General features: G+C 41.0%; 1 protein-coding gene and 1 pseudogene across 1 annotated transcript; one reads left to right on the top strand and one right to left on the bottom strand.

Annotated features, from left to right (window-relative positions):
• Positions 1–459: 459 nt before the first annotated feature.
• Positions 460–6,725, bottom strand: LOC146508667 (uncharacterized; annotated as a pseudogene).
• Positions 6,726–12,935: 6,210 nt separating this feature from the next.
• Positions 12,936–20,407, top strand: LOC146508666 (free fatty acid receptor 3-like). Its single transcript, XM_085177917.1, has 2 exons — positions 12,936–13,257; positions 18,699–20,407. The coding sequence occupies exons 1-2, from the start codon at positions 13,133–13,135 to the stop codon at positions 19,618–19,620; spliced, it is 1,047 nt and encodes a 348-aa protein (XP_085034043.1). The 5' UTR covers positions 12,936–13,132; the 3' UTR covers positions 19,621–20,407.
• Positions 20,408–21,588: the final 1,181 nt, after the last annotated feature.

Here is a 21,588-nt window from a genome sequence, read left to right as displayed (position 1 = left end):
CTTGTTTATTCTTGTCTTTTTCTAATACCCTAACTATGACTGAGAGAGCTCTGCACAAGAATTCCAACAGCTGGTTTATGTATAAAAGGGAAACAATGAACCTTGAACCTCGAACCTTACTCAAAGCTTTCAACACCGTCCTCTTTGGCGTCATCTCGTGGCCAAAAGCATGAAGAGCAGCTTGAATCTACAACTTGAAATGAACTTCGTCATTATGATAGCCAACTCTACAGAGCTGATTTGACAGGTTCTGTTTATTATCCTGTGACAATTCTGTGTGGTATCAGGCTACCACTGTGGTGCTTTGAACATGTTTTTTGGGGGGAGGCGGTGAAAAAAAATAATGTTATATCTATTTGATTAATAAATATTTTTGGTGAATAAACGCATGCTGGTTAATGAATGGTGTCGTGGTTCTTTTGATTTGGAAGGAAAAGTAAGCGCAGACAGAGTCCCAGGGAGTGTCCAAAAAGAGATTTATTAAACACACGTATTACAGCGCGTGGGAGGCCGGTCTCTCCGCTCATCTCCAAAACAGAAAGCTTTATAGTCTTTATGACGTCAGAACAATTCCTGGACATGATCATATCAGAACAACAACAAGCCTTCCCGGACTCGAAACCAGATGTTCCCCATTTATGGTCATAGAACAGAACAACTGTGTAAGACGAGTGTTCTGTTGTGTAAGATTGTTGGACCAGGCCACCAAAAGTTGAGTGTCCTTATTTGACTTACACCCACCACTGTACTGGTGCTATGTATGATGAAGCATTGCATCTAGAATGTGGTAAATGATACATGATAATAAGGATGATAACCGAATAATGATAATGATAGGTGATAGACTAATGAAGTAGTGATGAAATAATGATTGTGCATGTGAATAATAACATAGTGACCGAAAAATAACATTCCTTTACGTGACAACTCCTCCTCTTGGGCTCGCTTGCGAGACCAACTTACACCAGGATTTGTCTCACTCATCCTTCCAGCTTACAATCTCCTTCAAGGGCATCATAGACTCAGGTGCCGCTGAACCCTTCGAGCCAGAGCTCAGGGCTCTTTCCAGTATTTTCACCAAAACTCGCCGGACCAGAGGGATGAGACAACATCCGATCATTAATATAGCAAGAAAAACAACAAAAGAAAACATGGCAGACATAACAACACTCTTCCATTGCCCAAAGACAGACGTAAACCAGTCTCCCAGTCCAGTGTTCACACCTGATTGGTCATGCATAGTTTTAGATAACATTTTCAGACTCTCAAGCGCTCTAGTAACCGTACCGTCTGGGGCCGTATTGTTGGGTATAAAAGTACAGCACATGTCCCCAAACATGGCACACACACCACCCTTCTCAGCCAACAACATGTCAAGGGCCATGCGATTTTGGATTCCCATTAACGACGTCGGTCCCAATTGTTCCGCAAGGCCTTCTACCGCGTCCCTAGTGAGATTAGAAAGTCTCAACACATTATAATGAACATAGTTAATGCGATCAACATTTTTATTTGGAGTTATCCATAGAAACACACTTTCAAAACCGGCCGCTATCTGATTAACTAACTTATACTCATCTGGAACTCCCCTGGGAACTCCTATTGAGTCAATCCAGGTTGGTGAGTCCCATCTTGGGTCATATTTGTGCACACCTCTAACACTTCTCCTACGTCTGGCTGTCAACACACCAGTGTCTTGCTGTGGATCTGTCTCTATCCTATTTCCTATCAGCATCAAAGGTGCTCCTAGGCGCACCAAAGCACATGTTCCCACACTCCCCAGTGGAACCTGCACCAAAAGGGTGTACTGCCCACAATAATAATATAGCCCACCCCTTGCCCAGGTGCCTATAATAGTACTTGGGTCACTTACATTATTGGTAGTCCTACCGGGGATTGTCCTCTGACACCAGCTTGGATCAATTCTTCCTAACGTATATCTCACACTGTCTGTAGAGAACTCAAAACATGTATAATTATCTTTTTTAGGTGTGAATGAACCTGGCTGTGTACGTTTATCAATTGGCGGATATAAACCTGACAAAGTGGTGCAGTTACCTGTGTTCACTGCCTCTCTAGTTAATCTCAGCATACAATCATAACCCCACTCATCCTCTGGATACAGAGGAGCGGGTTCAGTGAACAGACGAGGCCTAGCTGTAGCACAAGCAACACAATCAACCACTTCCTGCTCTTTAGCATTTTGAGCCACCCAATCTAACCAAAGATTCCTATCACCAAAACCTGTGGCACGCTCTATTAACTCCTGAGGTTTCAATCTAGTGTAATCTGTGGCAACAAACCATTTCTCTTCTGAGTCCTGGTAAGTAACTGTCTCTAAGGGATCCATTTGCTCTGTGAGATTCATTACAGTGTCATTCCCTACCGGTTTAGACCTTGGATTGAATAACTTCACCCGAATTATCCCTGTTGGATCTGTCCCTGCTTTATCTACCCCTATTACTAAATAGAACGCCCCTCCGTCATAGTTTGCCTCCGGAAGTCGGCTCCACGGTCCTAGAGAGAGAGTGACAGGGTTATGAGTAACAGAATAATCTTTCTGAATGGCTATCCCTTCAAGGGCCTGTGGAACTGTTGGCTGCCATCCTACTCCTGTCCAAGCAACCACATCCTGCCAAGAACACCACTGATCCGTTATATAACTGTAAATGTCTCCTTCCTGTGATGGGCCCCACACAGACTTAGGGTAACATACCATAGGGTGATAACAAATCCACACATCATATGATCTCCAGCTGCTACCGTCTCCTGGGCATCTAACTACCTCACACAAATCGAATGTGAATGCTGTCGTGGACCCATTAACATACCCAAACTCGACTCCCCCACTGGCTTTGAGACACCCATCGTTCCCACCTGAGCCAACCCCACGCTTGAATTTTCTCGACGACTCGATCGGTTTGGACTTTGGAGCGGATAGACCTCTGCGTCTGGGCAATTCACCTGTCTGCCAATGAACAAACAAACACGTTACAACACTTATCAACCCCAACATTCCCATTAATTTCCAATTTTCCCACAATTTCATGATCACTGTCCCCAGGCTCCTTTACTTTTACTTTAAACTTCGTAATAAGAGTATAAAATTATGAGTATAAAAATATGTGAGTAACGTACAAAACTATTACGACTCCTTTAAACTATGAATTACTTTAGACTAGAGCCCTAGCCTATCATGAGCCTGGAATGAATTGATGCTCGGCACGTGACGCTCCTCTTCTTTCTTCGTCTCCCCAGGTAGACTGCTGGGGAGAACCGCTGCACAGGGGGAGAGGATTATTCTGCCTCTATGTTCCCCCCCGTGTTACTTTGGGTGGAGCTTATCTTGAGTAAGCTCTCGTCCGCCACTGCGCATTGAGACCAATGGAACCAGGTCTCACCCTTTCCCTTCAACCGAACCGCACTGGTAGTACGAGCAGTCACCTCGAATGGCCCCGTCCACCTTGGATCTCTCCACTTTCGCTTAATGACCTTCAGCCACACTGCTTTGGCGTCAGGGACGGCACGATCAACCGCATTCACTCCTACTCCAACCTGTTGTGTAAAACTAGACACAAGAGCTTTTAATTCTTTCCAACATTCAGCATGTTTTCTATTACTTTTTATACTTTCTTCCGCCGGGACTGTTGTCCAAGGACCTGGAAACTGTCGTCCTGTCAACAGCTCATATGGTGTGAACCCTGCCTCTGGTTTAATCACTGGCTTTGGATTGTGCCTCCCACAGATCAGGCACGTCCTAGCTTTCTCCTTAATCATATCCCTCAAAAAGGGATGCCACCAATGGCACAGATGTCTCTCCATCTGGGCCACACCCACATGGCCAAGCCCATGTGCTTCTGCAATCTTCTGTTCCGCTAGGTTAGTGGTCAACACCGGTCGTCCGTCAGGTCCTCGCCAGAGACCTCCTTCTTCCCATGCTCCTCGATTCTTCCAGACCCCCTTCTCTTCCGGGGCCGCCTCCTCTTGGGCCTTCCTGGCCTCCTCCAACATGTTGACTCCTACTTCTTCCTCCACGCTTATCTGCACAATCTGCCGTAGTGCTTTATAGCCGGCTGCCTCTTTCGCAGCTCGATCGGCTTCCTGATTTCCTCTGGCCACCATGCCAGTCCCCGAGGAGTGACCTTTACACTTTATGATACTCACCTCCTCTTGCACATGGCTTCCTCCATGTTTCAGCTCCCCAATGAGACAGGTACGAAAATGTTGCACCTTCTCTCTAAAACAATCTCCTGCCAACCTGTAACCTTGTGTAAAAACCTTAGTCAGCAGTTACATGTTAAGCCTGTTTAACTCCCCGCTCAACCTGGAGCCTGTATCCTGCAAAACAAATCTGTTAAATCAAACTTCTTATTTACAACCAACTATAGATTACGAGAGCAATAAAGTATTCAGCATAACAGACAAGTATCATGTTCAAGTTTTCTCCAATCATTAACTCACTATTATTACCATAATTTGTCTCCAATCATGAATCATCCCAATTTATTCCACAATTTACTCAGTGACTTTCCTTGAGCAATGTCACCCCACCCATTTATCACTCGGAGCTCCAAAAGTGGCCAGCTAGTGAGCTCCATGTTGAACTATTCCATAAACACTACATCTCTTATTTGTTTCCTCATGTCACTTGTCTGTTTTCTACCGACTCCTCCACATGCACTCTTAACAAAAGCAAAACAAACATTAGCAACACACATTGACCATCCCGGTGATCAGGCGTCATAACCTATAAACACAGTTTCTTCACACATAAGCCCAGAAATCCTGCAGTAGGAAACCAAATGTCAATCAATTGTCCTGTGGTAAATCACATGATCAAACCACATGAAGAACTGTAACTGTAGAAAAATGCAAATGTTAGCGCTGCGCAGGTGTATACACTTTCTCACAGTTACCTCTGTGAGCAACACACAACACAAACCCATGAATAACACACCCCTGGTAAATTTACAAACACAGAAAGTGGCAGTTAAAAGTTAAATCGGCAGGCCACAGCTCCCGCAACCTCGGATGTTGCTGTCATCTCTCTGCTCCTGTAAAAGAAACACACATAAATTCATCCACCCTTTCGTCCTGTCTAGGTGGAGGTTAACTTTGAGTCGTGGTCAAGTCTTATCAGCTTTTGTCAGCTTTTACCAGTCAGTCAGTTTGTTTTATTTCCATTCATTCATCCATTCATTCTTTCTTTGCTGATAGTGGGAACCATCGTCGCATTTGATCTCCACCCTCAGCAAAATGACGTCATTTCAAAAAGAAAAAGAAGAACTTTAGATCGGATTACCTCGCCGAATCCTTCTTAGGCCGGGACTCTCATTTTCTAATTGTCCCAGATAAGTGGCTTCCCCAGAGCCCATTTTAATGTGGAGAAACTCACTTGCAACAATTTTCTTGACGACGTGTAGCGCTTTTAATTCCCAACGTGCAGATCTGCTTAAAGAAAAGAAATTCACAAACAAAATCAGTGCACTGTTCAAAATAAAAATAAAAATAAAAATAAAATGAAAAAGTAAAAGATAAAACTGAAAAACAAAAGTAAATAAAAATACAGAAGCCCGGTCTTAGGACTTGTCACTCTTATAAGTGAAAAAATACCAACTCTAAACTTGGTGCAATGGTAAAACTTTCCCCATACTTCAGACACAAAAACAAAACAAAACAAAACCAAAAATCTGCTAGTTTCACTCATTTAAACTCTGGGTGCAGGATTCTGTTCACAAAATAATACTAATTCAATCTATGTATCACTTCTCAACCCACTCAATAAACCAGACAGGATGCTGGTAACAGTATTACCTTCTTAAAATTGTGTTTGATCCTAGTGAGCTGATCGCGTGTGTGTGTGTGTGCGCGCGTGTGTGTATGTTAGTCGGGTTAATACATTTTCCATTTCTATGTATCCTTTTATGTACCTCCCCCCTTTTTTCTGAAACAAAAACACTCCGTTCACTCCTTAGTTTGTTTCAGAAACCTCCAAATGAAAAACTCTGTCATAGTCAGGCACAGCTAAACCCCAATGTTTGCAGGTTACCATCGGCAACCACACTGTGTTGTTAACCCCATCTACAAATGCCCTCATTTAATGTGTTACACTTCATGTATGATTTTATGTTATGTCTAGTGCATATCATGTGAAGGTGTGGTGTTGTCTCTTCATTTTTCTAACAGTACTCTTGCATACCTCAGTGCTTGTCTTCCTCCCCCTTTTGTGGTGGTCTGGACACTGTGTCAATCCTCCACTTCCAGGCAGTCGTTTGTCTCCCCGGATTCCTTAACCCAATTTAATTCCCCAAACTACAACAGCAGCCTCAGTCATCACGTGCTCCTTTTCGATCACTAAGATTTCTTCTCTTATTATTTCACAGAAAATCAACTAATCTACTTCTCCTTCTTTTGTCATCCAGGAATTCACACACATGCACAGGCTGGTCACTCAGCCCCCACTTTTTTCTCTCTCACAGACACACACACATTTTACTCCTCGTTCGGTCCGCCTGTGAACCCGCCCCTCGAGGCTGGCTCACACTCACTTCATGCTTGTCGCAGTACCGTTCAAACTCTCTGTGAGACACGTCTTTCTCTGCTTATTCTGGACAACGTCCTAGACGGCACACAGAGCGGGTGCCATCCGCTCTTGTGCACCTCACAAATTTTCAAACTGCGCCACAGACTCGATACCGCAGTTTCTCTTCCTCTAAAAAATATAAAACCAATATTACGTGACAATGGTTGGCTGATGGCTGGTTGATGAATTTTCAATGAATTCCAGGTGAGTGTTACAGTATGGATCAAAGTGACAGTCTGGTTCCCAGTGCATCTATGTGTCTATTATGTCTAATATCTTTGCTCATATTGTTAAATAGTCTGCAGTCTACAAGGTTTATGAAGGGGTTATATATATTAAAGAAATTACCTGTTTTGCGAGTATCTTTATTACTGCGTTATTGTACATACTCTAAAATACAACATAATACATGATAGACCAACAAGTGTTTTACATCCTTCTCAATACAAACAATAATATCTTGGCAAATACTGCAAATCATTTTTTTTGGCAGAAGATAACTTTTTTTCAGCAGCTTTTTTTTTAACTTCTTGAAAGTAGTAACATCTCTTTCAAAGGTTCAGCTCAGTCACATCTATGTGTAGGAAATCCCTCACCTTACACTGCTGCCAGGCACAGACAAAGTACATGTATTTTCAACCTGGATGGGTGAATAGAAGAACCAAAAAATAGTTCATCATTAACAGAAATGTAAGTGCTATATAGCTGGCTTAAACAAACTATCACCTGTAAATCTTGTATTTTGTTGTTTGAGTGCAGGGCAGAAAAGTTCCCTTAGTATTAATTTGACACACCAATGTTGTGTCATAACAAACAGAGGGAGCTGTTGCAACTGTTAAGAAACTCGAGGGAGACAACTTTGCAAAAAAAACCCTCAAAACACTCAACAGTCTTGGCTTCAGATTTTGACTTCTTTTCCACCTTGTCAGCGCTTATGACGCAATATGAGCAGGTGGCAAGGGGATGTGGAGGTGGTACAGTTTGGTGTTAAGGATGTCTGGGATTATGGTGTTGAATGCTGAGCTGTAGTCCATGAAGAACATCCTCACATAACTCTTCTTGTTCTCCATTTGGTTCAACACTTTGTGAAGGGTGACAGTATCCTCTGTGGACAGGTTTGCTCTGTAAGCAAAATGGTAGGGGTCGAGAGAGGGATGTAAGCAGTCTCTGATGTGCTATGATACCATCTGTTTAAAACACTTCAGGATTACAGACGTGAGGCCTATGAGTATGTAGTCATTGAGGCTGTCTATATCAGTCTTTTTGGGGATGGGAATGATGGTGGAGACCTTCAGACAGTTGGGAACGGTGGCATTAGTCAGGCAGAGGTTGAACAGCCTGGTGAGGATCCCTGACTCAACTCAATACGTGACTGTATGGTAAGAATAGAGTAAATGTGTGGTGTGTAAGATTGCAGAGAATGGTTGTGTGGGAAAAGGTGATGTGTGTGTAAAAACAGTGAGAAATGGGGTTTCAAAATGTTGAAAATGGGAAACAAAAACAAGAAAGAAAAAAAAAGAGAGGAGTGTAGAAATGTGTGTAAAAGTTGTTTCCAACTAGCGGGAGAGGGTGGTACTGCAGGCCACCAGCTCCCCTAGGGTGGACACACACGAAAAATTCTTTTTAGCAGAATTGTTGATAAAAATAAACAAAAAAAAAATAGGAAGAGGGTTTGGTGTTTTTCAATGTAGAACAACAACAATCTCTCTGGGTTTTTAAGAAAGGGGTGTTCAGAACCAGAGAGGGGAGATGTGTTGTTTTAAGCAATGAGAAGAATAATCAAAATGTCTCAGTGTGTCACTTGCAGGTGAAGAGCAGACCCGGATCAATTTTCCACATGCAGCAGTCGGAAGAAAATTATAGGTTAACACCATTAGAAACACTCAAGCCAAGTTTTTGTTGAATTGTTTTACAGCTTAACTTCCATGTGTTTGTCACCCTGAGAACACAAGCTCCAAGAATCTCTTCCTGAAGACTAGAAATGCAGTTCCAGAACAACGATGGATCTCAAGAGCTCACAGCAGCATCCTGAGCAGTGAAGAAAAGGTCCAGCAGCAACAGCTGTGCAAGACAGCGACAGCAAGGAGAAAAATGGCATCATCATGACTGGATGGATGGATGTGCATTTCAAACGAGCTGCACCTTCACTTTGAAAAGACTGCTTGAGTTGGACATTTGCCACTTTCGGTGCAAAAATGGCAAAATGAGACAGTGGAAAACACAGGACAAAGCTGAAAGACAACTGACTCTCACTGGACTGCTGCAAGGGGGAGAGATGAGATGAGACCACAGTCAAAGGAGAAGGGGACAACATGGAGGAAGGCTGTTGTAGTGTGGGAATGAAATTTGGGTTTAGGAAACTGGGAAGGAAAAAACGACTGCCTTGCGTGGAGAATTGAAAAGTGTCTGGAGCACCGCAAAAAGGAGAGGTACACAAAAATTACACAAACAGAAAAATGCATTAATCCTACTGATAGGTTTGTAGCTTAAACCTATTCGCTGGAACGTTGAAGACAATATAATTACACAGCAAAGCAATACACGAGTAGGCAAAGTTCTTCATGTTCCTCGTGCACGGGAGAGAACCAGACAAACGCCGTTCCTTCACACCTTAAGGTTCACACTCCTCTGCTACTTCCCAGAGTCCTCGAAGAGACAAAAGACTGGTCCTCTGGAGTTCCTGTTTCCCCCAACATCCTTACTACACCCCCTACCATTTGTCTTAAGTATGAGTGTCAGACATGTTAAAATCCAGTGGCACCACTGGATGCCACAGGCTAAGTGCCAAAAGGCACTTAGCCTGAAACAGATATAGCTACGTTTATCCTACCATAAAACAATAAAACAAGGTACGACCTTTTCCCATGCTCCCAGGATGTAGGTGTGGATTCCAGAACACTCTGGAATGCACACCAAGCCTTTGCAGCCTGCTAAAGATCACACATCCTATCACTACACAATTAATTATACACCTCTAAGCATATATGGTTAAATATTTCTAAGCATAAATGACAATCAACAATACAAAACCTAATACCTACTAACACAAACACACATGCAATGAAGCTCATGAAGACCAAATAGCATTTTAAGCATGCATTTCTGTTACCATCATCTTGTCCGGTTCACTTAGTAGGTTAAGAAGTGATACATAGACAAGTGAACTAGTATTATTTTTGGGGAAGGATGATTGAATCAGCGGTGAACAGAATGCTGCGGGAGGGTCAGATGAGTGGGGACTAATAGATTATTGAGTTTCTGGTTTCTGATGTGTGAGGGAGGTCTTATCATGACACACATCTGGGTACATGGGGAAAACAAAAACTCATTTTCTAATAGAATATTGCTGTTGTGTGAGGTGTGTGTGACTGGTGGATGAAAGTTTTGGGGATTTACGTGGCTGATGTATTTTCTTTTGGTACCACTTTGAACCTGCCAATTAGTTTTGTTTTTTCATCATTCTAACAGAGTATGCTTAGACAAGTCCTAAAACTAGGCCTTCATATTTTTTTTGATTTTTAACAGTGCACTGAGATTTTTGTTTGGCAATTTTCTCTTTTTCAAGCAGGCCTGCAAGATTGGAATTGAAAGCGCTACACAACATGTTGATCAATCGCAAGTGAGCTTCTCCAAAATTAAAATGGGCTCAGGAGAAAGCCACTTATTTGGGACAATCAGAAAACAAGTCCCTGGCAAAAAGGATTCAGCGAGGTAATCCAGTCTAAATTCTTTCTTTTTCTTTTTTGAAATGACGTCATTGCTGGCAGCAGAAACTTATTGCGTCACGAGAGGTTCTACTGTCAGCAAATAAAAATGGGGACTGACTGGACTGACAAAAGCTTGACTAAGCTGACACCAGTATGCAAGATTGCACCTCCACCATGACCTGACAAAAGGGTAGATGTATGTATGTTTCTTTTTACAGGAGCAGAAAGATGACAGCAGCAGGTTGCATGGGCTTTTGGGCCGTGCTGACTTAACCTTTTAAATGCCACTTTCTGTGTCTGTGAATTTACCAGCTGTGTGTTTTTCATGACCTTGTATTGTTTACAGTGCAGAGGTCACTGTGAGAAAGTGTGCATACAGACGCGCTGCGCTAACATCTATATCACTTGCATGCATCATCTACAGTTGATGCATGCAGGTTTGACCTGTATAGGAATTTCTTTCACTTAGGTATTAATCACGTTATTGTAATGCCTTGGTGCCACTGGATTTTAACATGTCTGACACTCATACTTAAGACAAATGGTAGGGGGTGTAGTAAGGATGTTGGGGGAAACAGGAACTCCAGAGGACCAGTCTTTTGTCTCTTCAAGGACTCTGGGAAGTAGCAGGGGAGTGTGAACCTTAAGGTGTGAAACAGCTGTGTACTGGCTTTTGTTCCTGAAGAAGGTATTTAACTGAGAGCCATGTTAGGCTCAGAGAGACTCTGCTGACCGTCTGTCCTGCGGTCATGCAGGGACTTCATCAAGCTTGGTTGTCTGTTCTTTGTGTGCGTTGATTAAAGAATATTTGCTACCGCTCACCGCTCGTCTGCAGGCTTTATTTAAATGGAAAACTTCCACAACAGACCACAGACCCTTGGACCCAAACCAAGCAAAGAACGTGTTGAGCGCTTCTCCTAGATTGTAACAGTATCAATAGCTCATCAGACACAGGTGGGTGACAATTCTCAGGGGTGCGGGGCACAGACTCGGAATGAGTGCTACCCATGACTTGAACACAGAGTGAGCAAGTGAGAGACCCTGGCAGCACTCAGGGAAGGCTGGGGGACCATGACAGTTTGTGTCTTTGTGTCTGTCTTCTTCCCATTTTATTTCGGTGGTCTCTCGTCTTGTGTGCTTGTGCTTGTGTACTTGTGTCTGGGTCAACTTTGCTAGCAAGAGATAGAGAAGCGTTGAAAGGCTGCTCCAACAGAACTAATTGTTTCAGAGAAAAACATGAACACAGTGTACAGTCGAGTCTTATTTCTTCACGTCATTAGGCCACAAATAGAGGTGACATGAGCCACATGATTGAGCCACAGGCATTACAGCCTCTTATTGCGTGTTTCGTTTGGGTTTCCAGCGATGCGTGGAATTACCAAAGATAGAGAGGGCATAGCCTAACATATGAAACAGGAAAAGACCGCTGTGTAATCCATTTATTGCAAGAAAGTAACCATATTCTGAATACCACCTTTTTTAAATAGTAACTGTAACGGAATACAGTTACTCATGTTTTGTATTTTAAATACGTAACACCATTACATGTATTCTGTTACTCCCCAATCAGCATCAAACTCAAGGGGTGGATGAAGGTGATAGACAGGTCTGGTCTCCCTGGGCAGTTCAAGCCATGGGTTTAGCAGCAGATTCTCTCATGAATTATCTGGCCCTCGCTCGTATATGAGGTGCCCATGACTATAGTCCCATTTCTTGCTTGCTTGGACAGCAAGACTGGGAGGAGTTGGAAGGAAGAAGAGGCAGTGCTGGGATTGGGAGCATTCCTTCAGTCCTGGTCAACAAGAAGGAAAGACGTTAACTAGTTTTTGAGGAGGTGCACTTATTCTGATAAAGTGGGAGCAGGCAATGAAGCAAAATGTCAGCTGGCAAGATATCTGCTCATGTAACCCCCAGAGGATTAAATTCCTCATCCAGGAAGTTTGACTTGCTTCCCAGATGTTCTCATGGTTCAAGGTTGAGTAGCCAGCCTGTCGCCTTTGTTCAGGGACAGGGACCCTCGAGCACATCTTGAACACTCGCTGTATGGGACCGAACTAAGGACCAGATCCTAGAGTCTATTGCACAGGCAATCAGCAAGGGGATTAAAGATAACTGGTGCAGCACTGTCGTAACCAGAACCATCAGGATAGTCACTGCTGGATAGCAACCAGAGAACCAGCCCAAAAACTGAAAGGGAGGCTTGATTGCAACCACACAAGACTGGCAGTTCAACAGGTTTATTTAAATTTGATCTTTTTAGGTCCCACAGTAACTCTATCCTCCTGCCTTCTGAAGGGAAATATTCTGAGCTGTGGCTGCTTGACTGACACCTATATATCTACTTATATGGACTGCATTATTTCAAAGAATTCTACTGTGCATATTCATCTCTGTCTCAACAAATGAAAGAAATGTGGTCACTGGTAAAATAAGGATACCAGCCAAACTATCTATTTCACAACTTGGAGTCATGGAGACCGACAGAACCCCACATGCTGAGCACTGGAAAGAATTCAAAAGGTTTATTTACAGGTTTGTTTGAGGGGAAAAAATAATGTAATCAGTGAGGCATTTTAAGGTCCCTAAGTGGCAGCGAAGGTATTATGGGTTTCCAAGGCACACACACACTCTGAAGTATAAAGCTCACAGGCCTCAGGCAAACATGGAGAGGTCTGCACAGAGACACAGAAAGAGTTATGTACCCACCTGACACAAAGATCTGGCAATGACTGAGTGTCTGCTCCAACCTTAAGTAGCCGGCCTGATTGTTCAACTAGCTGCAGGTGATTCAGATCAGCTGAGCAACCACTGAGGGAAGGTAAACACTATACCCACAAAACACATGCACGGACTGACAGGGGAGAAAGAAAGAGAGAGAAAAAGAGTGACGGAAAGCCAGCATGACGCCGGGAACCCACTGCTAAATAACACAGAACAGGAAGTTAAAGGCAACGGATATGTGTGTATGTAAGTAACACTTCTGATTACATTTTTGTGTGTATGTCATATTGTTATTCAAAAAGGTTTATGCTCAATTTCTTCTTTGCTGATGTGATTCTTGCTCATGGGAACTGTTTTCCTGATTGAATGTGAAATGTTCTGTTACATAAATATATTCCAGCATCAGGTTGTTTGTATTGTTGTTTAATCTCCGGAGCTATGGAAGTGTATGTTTTTGTTAAATACATTTGCACAAATTTGTTTCTAATGCTCTGAATCTATAGGGTCAAATATTTAGCAGGTATTATCTAACAAGAATAAAGATAAAACTCTCAAATGTGAAGGAAGCTATAACCAGAAGTGGCTGTTAGCAGGGCTAAATTATGCCAGAACAATCCAGAAAGGCATTTGGCACCTTCAGTTATTAAGCAATTAATGCAAATAGGGTGATGAATGCATAATACCACTGAGTGAGTTATTTTTTTTTAAAAAAATATAAGCTCTCATTGCTTCCAGCTGAGGGCATGGAGATATTTGCTCAATAATAAAAAAAAATAGTCGCATCCCACACGCTCTGCTTACATCTTCAGCATATCCTGTTTTCCACCTCTACCACTGTAAAGTGGACGTGGTGTAGATAAGAGTTGGATCTCAATATATTATTTAATAATATTTGGGTATTATTATCAGATATGTAAGATATTTAATTCAATTCAATTCAATTCAATTTTATTTATATAGCGCCAAATCACAACAAATGTCGCCTCAAGGCGCTTCATAGATGCAGAGAAAAGCCCAACAATCATATGACCCCCTATGAGCAAGCACTTTGGCGACAGTGGGAAGGAAAAACTCCCTTTTAACAGGAAGAAACCTCCGGCAGAACCAGGCTCAGGGAGGGGCGGCCATCTGCTGCGACCGGTTGGGGTGAGAGAAGGAAGACAGGATAAAGACATGCTGTGGAAGAGAGACAGAGATTAATAACAGATACGATTCAATACAGAGAGGTCTGTTAATACATAGTGAGTGAGAAAGGTGACTGGAAAGGAAAAACTCAATGCATCATGGGAATCCCCCGGCAGCCTACATCTATTGCAGCATAACTAAGGGAGGATTCAGGGTCACCTGGTCCAGCCCTAACTATATGCTTTAGCAAAAAGGAAGGTTTTAAGCCTAATCTTAAAAGTAGAGATAGTGTCTGTCTCCTGAATCCAAACTGGAAGCTGGTTCCACAGAAGAGGGGCCTGAAAACTGAAGGCTCTCCCTCCCATTCTACTTTTAAATACTCTAGGAACAACAAGTAGGCCTGCAGAGCGAGAGCGAAGTGCTCTAATAGGGTGATATGGTACTACAAGGTCATTAAGATAAGATGGGGCCTGATTATTTAAGACCTTGTATGTGAGGAGCAGGATTTTGAATTCAATTCTGGATTTAACAGGAAGCCAATGAAGGGAAGCCAAAACAGGAGAAATATGCTCTCTCTTTCTAGTCCCTGTCAGTACTCTTGCTGCAGCATTTTGGATTAACTGAAGGCTTTTCAGTGAGTTTTTTGGACATCCTGATAATAATGAATTGCAGTAGTCTAGCCTGGAAGTAATAAATGCATGAACTAGTTTTTCAGCGTCACTCTGAGACAGGATATTTCTAATTTTAGAGATGTTGCGCAAATGGAAGAACGCAGTCTTACATATTTGTTTAATATGTGCGTTGAAGGACATATCCTGGTCAAAAATGACTCCAAGGTTCCTCACAGTGTTACTGGAGGCCAAGGTAATGCCATCCAGAGTAAGAATCTGGTTAGATACCATATTTCTAAGCTTTTCAGCGCCGAGTACAATGACCTCAGTTTTATCTGAGTTAAGAAGCAGAAAGTTAGTGGCCATCCAAGTCTTTATGTCTTTAAGACATTCCTGCAGTTTAACTAATTGGTGTGTGTTATCTGGCTTCATGGACAGATAGAGCTGGGTGTCATCTGCATAGCAGTGAAAATGTATGCTATGTCTTCTAATGATGCTGCCTAGGGGAAGCATGTATAATGTAAACAGAATTGGTCCTAGCACCGAACCCTGTGGAACTCCATAATTAACCTCAGTGTGTGAAGAGGACTCTCCATTTACATGCACAAATTGGAGTCTATTAGATAGATATGATACAAACCACTGCAGTGCAATACCTGTAATACCTACAGCATGTTCTAATCGCTCTAATAGAATATTATGGTCAACAGTATCGAATGCTGCACTAAGGTCAAGAAGGACAAGCACAGAGATGAGTCCACTGTCAGAGGCCATAAGAAGATCATTTGTAACCTTCAATAAAGCTGTTTCTGTGCTGTGATGAACTCTGAAACCTGACTAAAACTCTTCAAATAAACCATTCCTCTGCAGATGATCTGTTAGCTGTTTGACAACTACTCTTTCAAGGATTTTTGATATGAAAGGAAGGTTGGAGATTGGCCTATAATTAGCTAAGACTGCTGGGTCTAGAGATGGCTTTTTGAGTAAAGGTTTAACTGCAGCCACCTTGAAGGCCTGTGGTACATAGCCGATTATTAGAGATAGGTTGATCATATATAAGATCGAAGAATTAATCAATGGCAGGACTTCTTTGAGCAGTTTTGTAGGAATGGGGTCTAAAAGACACGTTGATGGTTTGGAGGAAGTAATTATTGAAGTTAACTCAGAAAGATCGATTGGAAAAAAAGAGTCTAACTTAACATCAATGGAACTAAGAGTAGCTGTAGATAATATTACATCTGTGGGATGATTATTGGTAATTTTTAGCAGATGCTATGTAGATCACCATCTAATATCTCTGAAATATTTAAGCTTAATACCTAATCTCTTAATGTTTTATGTTTCTACTCTAGAAACATGAGTTTTTGTTTCACAGAAAACTGTTGTGTAGAAAATGTGTTTTCTGATGGCAACAAATGATGTTAGTATTTAAAATGTTTGAGATTTGTTTGAAATTGGTACACAATTAATTAGTTCTACTTAGGGTTGGGCGATATGTAAAAATTTTCCAACCGACAATTGTAAGTCCAATAATCAACGATGGGCAATATATTCGCACATACGCAGACTTTTAAAGGGCGGGGCAATGTAATCATGAAAAGACTGATTTGCATGTTTACAAAACAGAACAACTCCAAACATGGACAAACTAATTGCCAAAAAATATAAAGTCGCCAATTTGGGATTTCTTTGGCTTTAAACCAGATGAAAGAGGTAAATCTAAGGATGTAACCAAAGCGGTGTGCCACTTGTGCAGACAATGCGAGAATTTGCTCGCGGATGAAAGATGGTGCTGTTAAAACATCGCAAACATTATTTTTTCTTTTGACTACTTTTACTAGCTCCATCATTATGAGCAGATTTACACATGGACAAATAAATCAATCAATCGCCCTTGTAAAAACGATAGTCCATATATTTGTCCAATCGCCCACCCCTATTTCTATTGTAATTTTGGAATATTTGACTACAGGTTTTCCTTATTATTGATACAGTCCAGTCACTTGGCAGTGTTCATTCTCATAAATAAAACCTAAAACGGCCATATAAATGAATGTAGTACATATAACCAAAAGAAACAATAGGCAACCAAAACAGCAAGTGAAAATGAAGCAAGCTCCTTAACTTTGGGATCTACTGTTTTGTTATAAATTTTGACATACATGTACATACAAGCGTCTTACTGTTTCTGTGAAACTGGAAAAGGAAGTTGTGGTGGAGGGTTGCAGCATTGGTGTGTCACTAACAGCAACCTTCTATCTACACACTGATTCAGAAAGCCATTGAACCAGAGCAGAATAAATTCAGCTGAGAGTAAAAGATTTCCTTCAGCAACACCACATACTTCTCTTAGGTTGAAAAACAGCCAGCGATAAGTGTACAGTCATTTTCATAACTGGCCATTACTGTTTCAAGTATAAAACGCATGAAGAGCATGAATCAGACTGAAAGTCAATATAGACTCTTACAAACAGAACTACATTTCCTGAATTACACTAACTGTATCTTTTTTTTTCTATTGCTGATGCACTGGACTTTTACCCCCTACAGGGTGTGCACTGCAACATTTTTTAAACTACTGACATGAGGACATTTGTTTTGAGTGGTAAATGGACTGGTTCTTTTATATCACTTTTTTACTCTACCTGAGAACTTAAAGCGCTTTATACAACATGCCCCATCCACACACACATTCATACTCCAGTGGATGCCACAAAGAGCAACTTGGAGTTTGAGTCTAGCCCAGGGATATTTGTCATGCAGACTAGAGACGCCGGGGACAAAAGCACCAACTTTGCAATTAATAGATGGCCTGCTCTACCTTCCGCGCTATGGCCACCCCTTTACATTGTAGGTTCCACACAGTTGTCCCCATTTCAGTTACATATGCTGAAGTTATTCTACTTAACCATGGGCACCGATACATTTTAAAAGATTAGCATAGATTGCAAAAGGACCAGTGATATTTTTAACATACTTGATACCATAGTTATTTCCTGTTGCAAGAGATGTCAATTTCGGAAAAAGAAAATCATTGACAAACTGTTCCTAAGAAACAGATAACAGAACTATAGAGGTTAAAGCCTACATGTTATTTTCCCCTGCGCTGCTGGAATCACAAATATCTTAAAACACTATGAATTAATTGTCTACTTGGGGAAAAAAATGTATGTATAAAATGATTATTTCTTCCCTGAGTTTTGTTGTAGGTGTAACTATATCATTTTTAATTCTAATTATAAGTTCATAAATGATTACAGGAGAGTAAAACATAGGAAGAGGTCCTTTATTAACCCATCTAAGACAAACTGTTAACATGCTGCTGTTTTGCATTGTAGTTAATATTAACCACTGGTGTTAGTTGTTGCTTGTTATGGGATGAACAAAGAGGTGTGTCACATGTGACTTCAGCGTGACTGTTTCCGGCTTCTAACATTTTATATCAGTTAATCTTTGAACTCTCGAGTTACATCCTGAAAGTCTTTGATGAAAGTTGCAGAATGGAATTTTAGTTGTTGTTAAGTCTGGAAACTTTCTTCTGCTTGGTGAGTAAATACATTTACCTTATCACACCAAATACAGAAGATTCTACAATTTGTGAAGTTCTACAGCTGATGCAAAAAGTCGACTGCCTCATTTCTTTGGCACTGATCAGTGATCAAAGTGAATAAAAGACATTTTATTCACCACTATATAAAATGCAAATATCAAAAGTATCAACTGAGCAATATTTAAGGTGCTTATTTTACTTCTTTATTTATGCATTTAACTATTTACATAGATAGGTTGGAAATAAAACCGTTCAATATAATGTGATGGATCAGTGAACGTTTGAACAGGCAGCTGTCTTTTACTCCGTTTTTAAATTGTCTGAAAAAAGCTAAATGTTTTAGTATTATGGAGTATATTTTTTCTAAACTGTGATTGGTATTTTGTTCTTTTTTGGTTTAGGTCCATAATGGAATCTACCGTGAACAGTGGAGTGATTCTTTCAGTTTACATCATTTCATTCCTGATTGGCTTCCCTTGTAATCTCTTGGCTATCTATGCATTTAGTACTAAGATTCGCTCCAAGCCACTTCCAACAGACATCCTGCTGCTCAACCTGTCTGTCTCTGACCTGCTGTTTTTGATCATTCTGCCTCTCAAGATGCACGAGGCAGCATCTGGTATGAAATGGAATTTACCTTATTTCATGTGCTCCATCACATCCTTCACATTTTTCTCCACAATCTACACCAGCTCCTTGCTGCTGATGGCGGTCAGCGTGGTTCGCTACATAGGAGCAGCATTTCCTATCACCTATCAGAAGCTGCACAAACCCGTGTATGCAGTTGTTATCAGTGCTGTTATTTGGCTGATCTCGACAGCACACTGCAGCATTGTTTTCGTCATCCAGCATCACCCATCTTTGGCCAGCAATAATTCCAGTACTTGGTGCTATGAGCATTTTACAGACGAGCAGGAGCAGATCCTCCTCCCAGTACGTCTGGAGTTTTTCTTTGTACTCTGCCTCATACCTCTTCTTATTTGTGTTTACTGCTACTTGCGCTGCATCTTGATTCTGTACAGCCATCCCAGGATATCCCAGATGCAGAAACAGAAGGCCATTGGCATGGCCTCAGGGACTCTTGCTGTGTTCCTCATTTGTGTTCTGCCATACAATTTATCTCATTTAGTGGGTTACATCCAGGGACAAAGCCCTGAGTGGAGGTACTACAGCTTGCTGCTTAGTTGTTTCAACACCTGTATTGATCCAATCATTTTCTACTTTTCCTCCTCCATCTTCCGCTTGTCAAGTGAAAAGTTCATTTTCAGGAATTGTATGCTCAGTCCTTCACGGTTCCAAGGACATGTCAACAGCTCTAGCTAGACTAACATTTCCTTTCATTAGTAATTGTTCATATTTAGTTTGATTATATTTGTTTGAGCGCACATTACAGAGATAAAATAATATGCAGTATGTAATCTCATTACAGTCTATTTAACTCTTATGTCTGGCACATTTTATCTTAATCTAAAATATATCCAAGTTTTCTGCTCCCCACCCACACAAACTATTTTTGGTGATTAAAAAGACAAAAAAAAACCATTGTTGCGTAACACTGGTGCCGCATAGTGGAAACGTGAGGTCATTTTGATATAAACTGATGCATTATTACCTGATCTAGTCACTTTGCATGTGTTTAGAAAATGTGTTTACTGATAGCGAGACATAAGAATTTTTTTGAAATAGCTGTACGGGGTTTTTCTGAACTTCCTCATAACTGCTGCATTTTCAATGACTCAAAATAAAATGTTAATGAAAATAGAAGTGTTTATAAAACTGAAATGTATTTTTGATTTTATTTTTTTAAAGCAAAGATGGCATTTTTCTTATTCTGAAATGCTATCTATTGATTTGTTTTACTATTAGCAGAATACCTTAATATTACATATCTTGAAAACACTCATTTACATTAACAATCCTGCGCAGAAGGTCATAAGCAGGGCCGATCAGCCTCGAACGCTTGCCTGGAAACTTGCCTGTCACAGCACTGTAAATGGCCACTGCACGCAGTTCAAAGAAAATTGGTCTGGTATGCAGAGAGGTGCACATAATATAATTTATCATTCTATAGGTAATGCTCAATTCAGTTGCTGTGAACTTTTTGAGAACTTTATTTTTGCATCATATGGAAATTCACTAAATTAATTATTAATTTGGTTTGTGTAGCCATGACTCGCTGAAAACAAAGAACATGGACACAAAAACAAACAAACAAACAAACAAACAAACAAACAACAACAATGATAATGATGATAATGATGATGATGATGATGATAATAATAATAATAATAATAATAAAGGACAGAAGAACATCATATTAAGTCAAACCAACAGTCTTATTCTATAATTTACTTCTTATTGAAGATACTTGAAAGGTGAAATTAGTAATAAGCAGATGTTCAATAGGTTTGATTAAATTTGGTCTATTCAGATCCCCCAGTTATCCTTTCCCAGTCTACCTGTCTCCTGAAACAAGATGTTCTGAGAAGTGTCAGCCAGGTAGACACAATACCTTTGACACCCATTCATCCATTCTCTTCCAATTCAGGGCCCCAGCTGTCAGAGGGCAAGAGGTAGGGTACACAGGTTGCAAGTCTCTCACAGGGCTAACACAAAGACATAGACAGACAACCATTCACACTCACATTCACACCTATGGGCATTTTAGAATCACCAGTTAACCTAACCCCACTAACTGCATGTCTTTGGTTTGCGGGAGGAAGCCAGAGTACCCAGAGAGAACCCACAGAAAAATGGGGAGACCACGCAAACTCCACACAGAGAGACCCTGGCCTGACGGTGGAATTGAACTCAGGACCTTCGTGCTGTGTGACAACATGATACCTCTATATTATTTCAAGCGATTCTTTAGTGCTCATTCAACTCTGTCTCAACAAATGAATACAAAAATTTGGTCTCTGGTAAAATAAGGATCCCAGCTAAACTATGAACAGTGCAACCTGGATAACACTCAGAAATAACACCAGACAGCTATCTGAAGGCAATGTGTGTATGTTAGTAATATTTCTGGTTAAAAGTTATTGAGTGTGTGTCATATTGTTACTCAAAAAGCTTTATTCTCGGTGGCCTCTTTGCTAATGTGGTCGTGCTTGGACCGTATTAGTATTAGAAGTTGGAACTGTTATCCTGATTGACAGTGAAATGTTCTATAATAAAAATATATTCCACCATCAGATTGTTTTGCATTGTTTAATCTTTGAAACTATAAAACTGGATATTTTGTTAAATAATTTACACAAATGTATTTCTAATGTTCTAAATTTAAAAGAG

Source organism: Neolamprologus multifasciatus, chromosome 11 (assembly GCF_963576455.1).
Source record: "Neolamprologus multifasciatus chromosome 11, fNeoMul1.2, whole genome shotgun sequence".
Lineage (NCBI taxonomy): Eukaryota > Metazoa > Chordata > Actinopteri > Cichliformes > Cichlidae > Neolamprologus > Neolamprologus multifasciatus.
This window is presented reverse-complemented; position numbering and strand designations above follow the sequence as displayed.